The 14339-nt window shown below is 38.1% G+C and overlaps 1 protein-coding gene across 1 annotated transcript in view; it reads right to left on the bottom strand.

Moving 5' to 3' along the window:
* Positions 1-14339, bottom strand: part of CPQ (carboxypeptidase Q) — a 130024-nt gene that overhangs the window by 87279 nt on the left and 28406 nt on the right. Inside the window, exon 3 of the mRNA XM_061373193.1 lies at positions 9372-9579. Coding sequence (XP_061229177.1) covers positions 9372-9579 — 208 coding nt within the window. The remainder of the gene's footprint in view (positions 1-9371; positions 9580-14339) is intronic.

Raw genomic sequence — 14339 nt, 5'->3', positions numbered from 1 at the left:
CAAAATATTTAAAATACAAGGAAAATCCTACTCCTATTTGCTTATATGCACTCTAGGAAAAACAACACTGATTTGGTAGAATTTCTAAAGCAGTATGATTTACAGACTATTTCATCTTACATCATTCTATTATTCCATTCACCCTGTATGTGGTAATGTACGCATAACTAGATGAAATGGGATGTATTTATTTCTGAGAAATTTATACCATTGTACGTTGTTCTTGAGACTAATATTTCCCAATGATAGCTGCAAACTCCAACACTGGGATAAAAATCAGATGTCAACAGACTATGTAATACCAGAAGATGAGTTTTAGTTGATTTTTGTTCAAATTTATAAAATGGTCTATGGAATAAATGACAGCATAAAAACTAGTGTGAAAAGCAAATGGAGGCTGCGCATACATTTCTGCATGTATAAAGCAGCAAACCTAAGGAATCTATAGAACAAAATACATATTCTGCTAAACATCCTGAAGTATGTCCTTTTTTTTCTTTGAAACTTCAGTAAGGAAGAAATGGGATCTCAGTCCTAAACACATAAACCAGTTTACTTTTCTGACAAGTACTATTAAAAGGAGTCAACATGTAAAACAGGAATTTGTCCAAAATTTATTTACCTGTTACAATGAATTAGAATTATATTTGTGCACAATGAAATTCTAGATAACTTACATATTGCATCATAATATATTTTCATATAAGTACTGAAAAATACTGGAGAAACTCTATGAACAAATCTCATTCTTTTATTTAATTTTTATGCCTGCAAGCCTCACAAGATCTTTAACATTTTATTAACAATCATTTTGGAAAATTGTAAAATGTGCACTACAGTGTATTTTGCTTTGCCAAACTGTAATAAATACTTTTGCATTATTGTGACTACTTTTACAATAAAGCTACAGTGGCAATGTGCAAGGCTTTTAAGGTCTCAGAAGCCTAGGCAACTCTCATGCTGATGAAACTCTACAAAAAACTACATACAACAGTATTAAAAAAACCCCAAACAACAAATTATATCAACATTTTGAATTATGAAAAAAAACCCAAGTTCTTGAGATTTGTTCTTAAAGACTATGCCAACCATCTCTCCCCACCCCTTGTTCTCACAAAGCAACAATACAATGTGTGAAATCCTAACAAGTTGATCCATACTTTTACAGCTGATTCAGCTTTTCTCAAGATTAATGTGTCTCTGCCCACCAAAACTATGAACTCTGCTAGATGCTCTGCTACATCCTTGAGTAACTATCTCTCTCAGTTGCTGCAACCACACATTTCTTAGAGTAACACCTCTACTGTCAGGATCTCAGTGTGACAGGGCAGACCAAGTTCTTTCCCCCTTTCACCTCAGCCCCAACCTGCCCATTTCAATGCTTTTAGCATTTTCACTCCATTACCAAAGTTACTTCCATCCACCACTTAAAATCTCATTGTCAGATCTTCCTCTGTATTAGTCCTCTGTGTGGGAACCTCTGAATCTGTGTCAAACAGCCCTCTACATCAAGCCCACCCACTCTTTGTTTTCCATTAGACATGTCATTTTTTTAGCACTGTACTCATCAGTAGGACAAGAACTATCTTGGTCATCCTCCTTCTGTTGTACAAGGTCAAGCATAAAGTATGCACCCAACAAAAACAAACATACTACTGTGTTATTTGACTACTTCCGTAGTGAACAGTTGTTTTTAAGCTAATCCTTGATGCTTCTCACTAGCATTTCTGCCATCTACTTATTCATTATGTGAAGTACAATATCGTTTATTTCCTCCTCCTCAATATTGCAATTTCTTCATGCCTCAGGCAACTATCACATCTGCCAAGCTTAGGACTAGCCTTTAGATACTCTTGTGTATGAGAATGTAAGAAGGGTGCGGTGTAATTTTAGAGGATAACTTTTTCAATCTGGAGAAAAAAAAGCTTTCACAACCGTTCTGTAAACCCTATGTGTATTTGTAAATTATTACTGAAATAAAATCCCACAGTAATTCTTTAAAGTGCTGTGTGGGAGTAGAGGAAAAAGAATGAGTGGGAAGAAAAAGTATTACAGTGTATCCGCTTACACTCACATCACCAAAAGCACTACAAAACCGTGTGCCCAGATAAATTTGCTGCCCAACAGAACAAGCATCCTAGTTGTTACTTTTTGATTACTAGTCTCACAATTTAGTTGATTGCAGTTTACGAAGTAGAGGATTTAAAACTCGAGCAAATGCTCTCAAGAGTAATGCACAGAGCAAAGGTCCAGCAAGTAGCTCTGGGCAGATCCAAGTCTGGATTCAGAAAACAAAAAGGGTTGGGATAGGCATGCAGCTTGTCATGTATATGATAATACCTGTGTCCCAGCTTAGGGTGAAGGCAAAAAGCACACTGAGCTTGCATCAAGAGAATCCAAACGGAACATGTATAGCAGGGTGACAGCAGCACTGAATTCCTCCAAACTTCACTTGGCTGTAGTGAGAAAGGCCACCTACATGTCCTCACCCTTGTCACTGTCACCCTGGTGCTGCAATAACCTAGGATATCACTGGTTACAGCTGCATGCAGTGAGTTGTGTTAGCACTCTAAGAAGGTCCTGCTCCCTCTGACCACACATCAATGGCAATCAAAGCTAATACATTTTTCCTTCATACTGCAATAGCTCATACGCAGTGACAGCTACAGTGCCTCAGCTGGCAAGAGGAGGACCCTTCCAAAGAGCTGTCGGCTTGCCTGCACCCAGTGAAGCACACTTTGGTTCTGCTCTGGCATCACCAAGCTGAGATACACAGCAACTTCAGGTGCCTCCAAGATCAGCAGAGCCTTCTATCACCCTGGCCCTCTCCTCCACTCTCAGATGCCCATTCATAGATATGGTCCAGTCATCCTGGAAATGTCTGAACATTAGCAAGGTCACATTACACTGGTGAACCTGACTGATGCCTTCCAGAAAAAATGTATCAGGAAAATATTTTTTTAAAAGAGCTAATTTTGTTTGAATCTTTCTTCCATGTACACACATTAACTGGTTCCACCAACATTTCAGACACACCTTCTAAGTACCCCAATGCTTTATAACTGCTGCCCCTTTCTGACATCAACCACCTATGTACAAATGACCTTCAAGATGTATTTGTGCACACCCAGATACTGAGGTTTCCAAAAAACATGCCTAATTCAGGGTGCATCCGTCATTCAGATTCCGAAGGCAAACTATTGCCAAGTTCTCCCTAACAGAATTAAACGCTTTCAGTCAGCTCTTGGGTTTTAAATTGGCAGTTCAAGTTTTATATCTGCCAAGCTTTACACCATAAAACTTAGCATGCATTTCAGTCTTAAAATTTGTTAGGCCTTCTGGCAGTTAAAAAAAAAAAAGTTTTTAAAATGATCAAGTTACAAAGAAAACTTTTCCTCTATATCAGTTTCATAGTAATTTGACTGTTTTCATCACGACCTCTGCTTAAGAACAAATGATGGCAATATTTCCACTCCCACAAGGCACACCATAAAAATCCCACCCCCAATTAATAGTACAAAGTCCCATTACTAATAAAACACACACAAAGGGTACCACTTCTTTCAGCAAATATTGATACAAAAACTTGAAAGAAAATACATTTCCTAACAGTGCCAATGTTCTTTCTTCATAATTTCTCTTTCTTCTTCTTCTTCTTCTTTCCCATCAGTTCACTATCATGAACTAATGGGCTTGCACTCTCAAAACCCAATCTCCATAATCAACTCTTAAACTCTAAGATCAGTTTACAGTCACAGGAGAGGGGCTCAGAGAATGCACTTATAAACCCTTCAATATCTTGGAATGAATAGCAAAACAATCCACATGGAGAAAATGCGATAATGGAGCCATAACGTGATGGCACCAGGCTCTTAAAACATTTCTACTCAAAGCTCTATTGTATGCATGATTTAGTTGGAGCAGAGGGATATCTGGAAGCCACATCAAAGGACTAATGGATAGACATTTTGTTAACATATGTAGAACTGGTGCCAGGCCATAAAACAACATTGTACTGAGTATTACACATCTTCAGAGAAGGGCTTTTTTTTTTTTTCTTTCTTTTTTTCCCTGTGGTTGGGGATTTTTTTTGGTCTACAAATTATTTCTTCCCTTATGTGCATGAATGCCTCACAGACTCAGAAGCCTGGACAATTTTCGTGTTCTCTTGTTCCCTGGAGCCTTGCCCAGTATCACAAATTCCAAGAGAGGGCTGATTTTTGAAATAGGGAAAGGAAGAAGAATGAAAAAGTAAATAAACTGCTATTTCCTTTGTAGCACAGGTTCTGTGATATCAATCATGGATTGGTGAAGAACTTCACAGTTTATTACCTTAGCATCTCTGTTTCTCAGGTCACCCCTAGGAATGCTACTTTCAAAGTGCTGTCCAAACTTGGCTCAGAGATACAGTATATTCTTCAATGGTCTTTTATGCCTGTGGTGTTCAAAATAGAGTCACTTTTCAAATAGTACATTTTGTAGATATGGCATTCCATAAAAACAGGAGGCAAATCAGCTGTGTAGAGTGAAACAGCTCTTCAGGATTCCAAAAAAACCCACTCAGGAGCAACTCTGTTTCCATTCTACAGTATTTATGCTAGATCACAGAATAATAAGCAACCATTAAATTCGTGTGCTTTGTAGGGAACTTAGGAAACAGTTTTCCCTTCATTTAGCAGCTGTAAGGTAAGTGAAACAGCACTGCACACCAAGAAATATGCGGTACAGAAAGACACTGAAAGTCAGGATATAGGAGAGTTGTATCTTTATCCACTTTGATACCTTTTCAGTTATTCAGGTATTTTGTGGTTCTGTGTTTGGCACATTAGGTGCATTGAAGCTGAAATAACAACAAGCAGCTGCTATTTACAGCATTTCCCCAGAGATGGGAACTGTTGCTTCTGCACTTTAAGACCGAAGCATGTTACATCTGTATTAAAATGAGAATACAAACATGTCTTACTGCCAGCTCTGCCTGAATTTCAAATGAAAACCACATTAGTTAACTTGTAAATTTCTCAGTCAGTCAGTCCCCAGTGTCAACTTACATAGTTTAAATAAAACATCTCACCAGCACAGTGGACCCACTGAAGTGGGTCCAGAGAAGGGCAACGAATCTGGTGAAGGGCCTGGAGCACAAGCCTTAGGAGAAACAGTTCCCTTTTTGAGGGAACTAGGGTTGTTTAGCCTGGAGAAGAGAAGGCTCATGGAGGACCTTATCACTCTCTACAACTACATGAAAGGAAGGTGGAATGAGGAGATGGCTGGTCTCTTTACCCAGGTAGGGCCACGAGGATGATCAGGGGACTGGAGCACCTCCCGTATGAAGATCGGCTGAGAAAGTTGGGGCTGTTCAGCCTGGAGAAGAGAAGGCTGCGTGGAGACCTCATAGCAGCCTTCCAGTATCTGAAGGGGGCATATAGGGATGCTGGGGATGGACTCTTCATTAGGGACTGTAGTGATAGGACAAGGGGTAATGGGTTAAAACTTAAACAGGGGAAGTTTAGATTGGATATAAGGAGGAAATTCTTTCCTGTTAGGGTGGTGAGGCACTGGAATGGGTTGCCCAGGGAGGTTGTGAATGCTCCATCCCTGGCAGTGTTCAAGACCAGGTTGGACGTAACAAGTAACAAGTAAGTAACTAACAAGTGATAGGACAAGAGGAAATGGTCTCAAGCTGCCCCAGGGGAGATTTACACTGGATATTAGGAAAAACGTCTTCACCAAGAGGGTGATCAGGTATTGGAACAGGCTGCCCAGGGTAATGCTGGAATCACCCTTCGACTCAACTGGCAGCAATCATACAGGCTTAAATATGTTAAGTCCCACAACCCACAGGTTTTCCACTCTCACTGCTGTCATAAGCACCATGAGAATGGGATCCCAGGCCCAGAGAGGCTGCCAGGGTATCAAGTCATGGCATGTTTGGTCCCACTGCTTTCCATGTGTTTATATGAAGAAAAGCTTGATCGTGAACTCATTATCTTATAGGCACAGGCTCTCCTCATTTGGATACCTACAGATACTCAGGCCTCAGCAGGCACTAAGTGAGGACTTTGGGACTGACAGCATGGTGGATGTCTCTTCTTAGAACAAGCAATCATGCCCACTCTGACATTAGCAAGAGTTCTGTCTGGAGAGAACAGCCCTTCCCTAACTTACAAGGAATAACACAAAGATAAACATAACAGAGACATTGGTGAGACTGAACTTTACTGACAGCATGACAAAATCCATTTTCTTTTTTTAGTTCAGATGCCTTCTACAGCATCTGAATACTTGGGATTGCAAAGTTGCAACTTAGAGTAGGTTTCAAAGTGCATTTTTCCTAGTTGAAGCTATCAATGTTAAAGGACTGGCTTACTGATACTGCCTGGCCAAAGAGAAGGATAAAGTAGAACAGACAGCTGAAGTATCAGTGGATTAACTTTTCAAAAGCACCTGCGTGCCTTGAGTACAGAGTTGCCTCAAACAGCAACAGAACATCTGTACCCATTTCACATCATTGCTAGATGGATACATCCCTGACATCCCTGAGGGCTTGATGCTTCACAAAGCAGTAATGACATTTCTTCTGCTGCTTAAAGTTATTCAGAAATGTAAATGTCTTGAAGTTAAGCATAGGTGCCTAATCAAAAGTTTGGAAGTTTGACAATTCTGAGTATAAATTTTGATGATATCAAATATATCTTGCAAGAGCAAAACAAAGCAAGTATTACAAGAGTTTAAGAACACTAAGCCTACAATACAGCAAATATTTAGGAAAATATCTCAGAAGTATGCAAACTACTTCTTTTTTTTCTGGTTTCTTTAACATTTCTTTAGGCTGCTTTGGTTTTATTTTTTTCTTTCCATTGCTATGTGCAAGAACCCCCAGAAAACTCTTGGGAAAATTACTTAAAAAGTAGGAACTGAACCAGACATGCTACAAGAGTGGTCAAATAAAGAAAAAAAAAAAACAAAAAACAACCCCCCCAAAAACCTCAACCAACAAACCAACAAACCCAAACAGGCAAACAGGTAACAAAAATCAATACATCGTTTTCTTCTTTAAAGGATTTTAATAATAATATTCAACATTGATTACAGTAGAAAAAAAATTCAAACAAATACTATTTCAGTTCTTGGTGATAATATTTAATAAACATGCTAAAATCTTACAGGAGGAATTAATGAATTATTTAGCAACCAAGCAGTGTATTAAATTCTGGTCAATATATAGATGAACACAAACATGCAGAAAATGCAGTTACATCCTAAAACCCTATCACTTCTCACCAGACTTCCTCAGTATCCTACAGTGACCCTTGTTTTCAATTAAGTTCCATTTTTTTAAGGTATAATTTGCTGCAATACCTGTGACCAGTTACCTTTCCCAGGCTTCAGCCTAGTTTCAAGCTGTTTCGCTTTTGACCTTTCTAAGAGTGATACCACCCGCTGCTGATTTTTCACCCAGAGTTCAGAGATCCAGATTTGCTTTTGTTTCCAATTCAAAACTTACACTGGAATTTTGGCCCGTGGAAATGGCACCTTTCTATTCCCCCGGATTTGTACTGCATTTTGAAATACTTTGGCATAAAAGACATTGTAAGAGTTTGGGTCCACAATGTATTTTATTGCCTAAATAGCTAGATGGTTCCCGTTTTTACCAGAGTAACACAGTAGAATGAGTGTGATGAAGAACCTATTGAGGCTCTGAGAGGAACTGAGTGCTAAAAAACCTAAACATTCACTTGTTTTATTTTTCTGTTTCTTGGTTACATTTTCAAAGTGTGTCCACTACCACTCCCATTAACATCAGCAGGGGGCTTGTAAATAAGTCTTTACCCAGTGTTTCAAAAAACTGAGTTTCTCTGAAGAAGCAAAGAGATCCCAACCCATTTCATTACTTAAAGAAACAGAGCAGGCCAATAAAGAGAAAATCAAATGCAGGCAAGCACCTTAAGACATCTCTGAAAGTTGCATTTGGACACTTCATAACCTGAACTGAAATATCTTACTCTGAAATACACCAAACATAATTCAGGAAAGGTAGCCTATTACCTGGCTAGAGGCATGGATAAAAATTCAGATGATATAAAATTAAATTAATTGTACCTTAATTTAGAAGTTTGAGCATCATCTTCAACTTGGTAAATATGCATTTCATGATGCTAGACTCATAGCTGATAGTATATAAACCATCAACCATAAGGGTATCTACTTTTCCTCTGGCCAGTGATAATGCTTCTGAAACCGTATATGCATGTGAACACTGAGGTTCTCCAGACACCACAAGCCAGAGCTACAGAAAAGATTTATCATCTTTTCTGAGATGGTAGTTAAGAACTATGCCTGGTTTAAAGGACAGAGACAGCCACTCTTATTTTCCATTAAAGTCAGAAAACCACAGTGTTTAAGAAAGAATTGTGGCTCAGTAGATGTACTCTAGCAACAGTTCCAGTGCTGCTGTAACTGAAGTGGCATCAGCAGTTTCACAATAAACCATACTGCCAGAAAAATCATTCCATGTTGTAAGCTGACACAGAAGACCTCATACCAGACACAAATCCTTCAGCACCATTAATTTAGTTTGTATGATTTTTGGCTAAGAAGTTGTGAGAAAATAGAAAACAAGAAGAAAAGTCTTAAAATGGAAACCAACAATTCAGGCTTACCTAGTATTCAAACAGAATTTGCAGACACTTTTTAGAGCAGATCAGAGATGGTTTATTCCTCCAAACTGACACACACACAACTCCTGCTAAACACAGCAATGATTTGCACAAAATAAAAACATCTTCAGAAAAGGTAAACTGACATCCTGCGTTCACTTTTACATTAGAGAAAAAACTCAGACAAACAATTTTGTTTCTGGACCACAGAACCTTGCTTTTTTGCCTGGTCAAAAAAACACTTGAAGATTATTAACAGAACAATAGGCAACCCCAAGCACAAATCATTATGGCAACCTTACTTACTACTTGTTAATTAAAGCAGTAACTGTATTCATTACAGTGCTAGGATTTCACTGCTGCTTACATACATGCTTCTTTGTATGATTATGCAGATGGTACTATTTAAAACGAACTTTAAGCCAGTGAAACAAAAAGGAGGAAGCTGAATTGAGTACAGTTTAATTGAATTTCCTGTTCTTAGATCACAGTAATTCTTACATGTATCTTGGTATGTTAGAACTGAGCCTGTTGTTTCAAACCCGCTACCTGAAAAAGACTGAAGAGCTGAAGATGTCTGAGATGTAGAAGAGTAGGTGAATAGAAGTTACCAGTTTGGGGGATTTCTTAGGACAGGGATTTCTTTGAGGGTTTGTGGGGGTTTTTTCTATATTTTTAAAGAGCAAAATAAATTTCTTTTGATATATTCTCACTCACCTGCTCTGGGTACTTGCTTCCAACTATCTCTGCCACAGTGTTAAAAGAAGGAGCATCTGGATAGGTCTTAGCCCCCATCTTCAGGTGCACAATGATCTTAATGCCCCGGAGAGACATTCGTGACATCATTTCAGCATCTTCCACAGAGATGCACGCAGTGGGAATCCGGGGCACACCAGGCTGGTAATACTGCCACCCAGTATGTGGGCTGTGAGAATAAAAATCAAAGGACAGTGACAACAACTTATCTCTGTGAGTTATTATCATTATCATAGGATTATTAAAAAGAAAACTTTCAGTACCATCCCCAGCAGACTCTCAAATAAGGATATATTTATGTTAATAAACCTTCAAGTGTTCTTCAAATTGTGTTCTTATGCTAATCAGAATATCTGACTGTACCCCATTCTCTCTGTCTAGAAAGCCACTCTGTGTCAGCTCTATTTTGGTCATTGTCATGCTTTTACATAACAGTACTAAATACTCCGATACCACACTCACTTCACTGCCTTATCAAGAAGAAAAGCAATGAAAAGTGAACCGTTTATAAGAAGTGCACTTTTTGCCTGTGACAAGTACTGAAATTAAAAGTCACTACTTCAATTATTTTGACATCAGACTGAAGTTTTCTTTTGAAGAGCACTAATATGAGGGACTTCAGGAAAAATAAGACAATAAGACTATAAAAATAAAAAGCATTTATTTCGTCTCAGTACACTTGAGATTTCACCACTACCTGTAGACACAAGAGAACTAAACAAACAAACAAAAAAAACATCCCAAACTCCCAGTTAATTTTACACAAATCATGCAAAAAAGAAGAAAAATATACACCACCAGGTGTAAGGCTTCAGTGTCTTCCGTTTAGGAATAGCTATGCCTTATGGAAATCTGAAAAAGGGGAAACAAAGTGATACAAAAACAATCCCAAAGTTTCTCTGACATTGATGTGCAATATGGAGTGATTACTTCTTTCCTCTAAGAAAGCTACAAACATTTTCATGACTATTCAAAGCTTATTTCCCTTATTTAAAACTTATTTCCCTTCCAGAGGCTCTTTCTACCACTGTTGCATGCCTAGCTAACTGGAGTGAGTGATTCTGCATCTGACATCACAGGACTGCTAATAGGTTCCTTCAGTGTTATTTCACATTTGGCCATTATTTAATATTCCTCATTTTCTGGTCGTCTGTTACGATCTTTGGATTTGACTTGCAGGAGCACTGAGCATTACAGCTGCAGCTGAAGTCAATGCTCTTAAAGTGAAGTTGTATATAAAGCCAGATACAGTGGAATAAAAACGTGTGGGAAAAGAGACATCAGGTTCTAGATGTATGCCCAAATTTGCAAATACTCCCAATATGAAATCATTCCTTGCTTTCATTTCCCACTTGTAAAATGGGAATAAGAATACTTTGTTTCAGAAACAGGGGGGAAAAAAGGGAATAAAAAAACTCTTTGTTTCACAAGGACAGGCTCAATGGACACTTGAGAACAATTCTGATACTGCAATAATGATCTGAAATTGACTGGTATATAATTAGTTGTCCTAAATCCTAAAATAAGCTTAGAACTGTGCATTGAAATATTAGGGTAAAACTCTAACCAAGCAGTTCTCCAGTACTAGCCATCCTCTGCAATAAATCTGTAAGCTGAAACAATATATCTGCAACCTTTTATTTCAGGTCTCCTTCGTAATTCTCACATTTTAGTCACTACTACAGTGTTGTTTTCAAAACACATAAGATGTTCAGACACCTAGAGGCTTCTTCAATATTCTTATGAATATGCTATTTCTCTGTTTGTTACAAAATTCTGACTTCATCAGTGAAATGCCATGAATTACGTCTCCAAAGGAAACCTAAAGCTAAATCATGTCTCTACCTACATGTTACCCTATGAAGAAAAGCTACAGTTGAAGCTTTCAAAGCAGATTACAGACATTCTTCACATCAGCTGCTAGAAATTTTAATGCTATTTATCCATATATTGATAACAGAATTGCAGAACAGCTGAGGTTGTCAGGGAACTCCGGACGTCATCTGGTCCAAACACCCTTTTAAGTTTTCAAAAATGAGGGGAAAAAAAGAACATGCTTACTGCCTGGAGATCTGGTAAGAAGGAAGGGAGAAGTCCACTTTGTAAGGATATAGATTAGGTAAAATGTGAGAGATTATTCATTCAGTTCTGTTTATTTAGAAGAATAAATCCTTATGAACAATAGCATCATGTTGTAATCAATAACATAACCAACAGAGTAGATGTGTAAAAACATGTATCTGTAAAGAAAATACAGAGACATATATGACAGAGGTCTTAGGGGAGCTGCTTCAGAGCATAGACAGATCTGTTTATTAGGTGGCAACAGTTCAGGACATTACTGCTTCCAGTTGTTTACAGCTGAACCTCATAGGAAGGGTGGTGCCTTCTTCTCGTCAGCTTTGCAGGTTGGGTGATCCATGGCTGCCTTTGTAAATAACAGTTACCCTGGCACTCAGCATTTCTTGTGCCACATAGTCCTCTGAGCATGATAAACTCATGTAGATAAGTAAACTGAGGGTTTTTAATTCCCTTTGTCCTTGTAATAAAGAAACAAGAAAAAAATGTCCCTCTCACCCCCACTTTAAAACTGCAACAATTTGCTGCATATGTTTAATATTTCTTTAAATGTTTGTGGGTAAAGCCAGCATGTTAGCCAGGAGACATTCCAAAAATCCACAGAATATACAACACACGGGGGGCGGGGGGGGAGATAAAAAAAAGAAAGAAAGAAAAGAAAGAGATATGACAATTTCATGTATTAATGTTAGGAAAAAAACCCTACATTTAACGGAAGTTTCTACTCATTTGAAATGAATCCATTCATCTGTGTCTTCTGGCAAGATTCTGTCTTAGTACTAACATGCCATGTATGTTGAACTACAGTAAGTCAAGCTGTATCATTGATTTCACTCTCCTGGTTATTTCCCAGATGCTCAACAAAAGAACCCCCTAAACCTGTATTTGTTTCTGCAGTATAAGTAGCAATTACATTTGTTTCAGATGCTCAATCCCAAGGCTCCACCACAACTGTGAATAAAGCTTCTGACAGCCCACTAAAATGCATGCATTCTTACACACCTCAAATGAATGAACGCTTGCAGGTACAATATATAACCCAGCTAGCCTGAAAAATAAACCTTGAAGTCAGCTAGTAGTTGTGCCATTTTTATGCTCAAACTGCTATTTTGACAAGATTATAAAGGTAAACCCAGCAATCCAAATTAACACATTTTGGAACAGGCAGGCAGAGCCAATGACTGTTCAGCTGATACTAGGACATGAAGGGAACGGATGATTGTGAAAAAAACAATTGTTACAAAAAGGGAAATGGATTCTAAGCATTACCAGTGCAAAGACTCAAGGCAATATCACAGTACTGTGCATTCTTAACACTGCAAGATGAACTCGCATAGAGAATATTTGTGGCAGACACTCAACATCCTAGGATATACCCAATCAAAGTTTACATGCATGCAAAACACACCATATGTTCAGTATATCTACTTAGTAAATCACTTAATAAAGTGTCAAAGACTACGTAAAAAAAAAATCAGTAAGTAATTAAGCCACTTTTATGCAGAGATAACCAAAAACCAGAAAGGCTGCTGACCATATGACAAGACCTGAGCAAGACTTAACCGAACAAAACAGAAAAAAAATTACTAGCAGACTCTGTGTGCAGCAGATGAAAATGAAGAGAAGCTGTCCTGAGTTTGACTCAAAACAGGGTGGAGAGGATGTAGTTCGGGAGAAGGAATTTCGGAATTTTGGTATTGGTGGGTAAGGAAAATGTTTATTTTCACTGAGTCTGAATAAACATGGATTTGTAGCTATTCTTTATTAAAAAAAAAAAGATTTTATTAAAAAAAAGAAGAAAAAATTAAATCTGACTTGTATTTGCCATTCCCTGCTCCTTAAAAAAAAAAAAAAAAAAAGAAAAAAAAAGAAAAAAAGCATCAGGTAAAACCAGCTAGGGAGATCACAAAGTTGATTCTGACTCAGAATCAACATTTATCTTTGCAGCATCGGTAGCTACAGGCAAGCAAGGTGCACCTCTGGTGTTTCCTGACACCCAGGAATGATGTTAGCTTCTGCTGCTTGAAGCCCACACTCACTCCAAAAAATGTCATGCAGCGAAGCCTGAATTCATTTTGCAAAACTTTCAGGGTAATTAGCCCATTCAGTACCTAACACCCCCATACTCCAACGCCATAGTTTGATGTTCAATAGAGGAGAGGGTGCGCGGTTCTTCTGATTTATATCTACTGGATCACCTCATCATCTCGCTAGATTACTCCTTTATGAACTTACTAATATTAATAAAAACTGATCATCATTTGGGCTTGATATTCCTGTTCAACAGCTGACAAGACTCAGATAAACAAAATGGTTGGGTTTTGTTTTTGATGAATCTGTGGATTTCACATCTTGGAAAGTTTTCTCTCTTAGAAGTGCACATCAAATGACAGATGTGGCTTCCATCTTACAGAAAAGTGTAAAGGAAGGGTAAAAAAGTCAAGAGGCAGCTAGTTAGTTTCTCTTCTGAGTAACATAATCAAACGTGAAGGCATTAAAATGCATGGATGAAAATATGTGCTGCTGGTATCAGGTCAGTTCTAGCTCTTGTTACTGTGGTAGCTGAGCTTGCATGCTTCGTTACTTTGCTCCTGGACTACTACCTACCTTATTTCTAAGATAAACCAAAATGCCCAAGGGCAAATGAACTGTGTAAGAACCAAGCTAAACTGGATGCTCTGATGGAAAACATATCTCAAGTTGAAGCCTCAGGCAAAGACATCAATATCCTAAAGGAAGAAGTAAGCATGACATTACAAAAACTCTAATATGACTACAAGAAAGCAAAACAAAATTTGATTATATGAAAGCTTACAAAGACCTACTTCAGCCACAATGTGTGGCTGAATA

This window comes from Neopsephotus bourkii, unplaced genomic scaffold (genome assembly GCF_033783945.1).
Source record: "Neopsephotus bourkii isolate Nb327-2 ecotype Australia unplaced genomic scaffold, CSIRO-AGI_Nbou_v1 NB_1630, whole genome shotgun sequence".
In the NCBI taxonomy this organism is placed as follows: Eukaryota; Metazoa; Chordata; class Aves; order Psittaciformes; family Psittacidae; genus Neopsephotus; species Neopsephotus bourkii.
The sequence above is the reverse complement of the archived record's forward strand: the minus strand, read 5'-3'. Positions and strand labels throughout refer to the sequence as shown.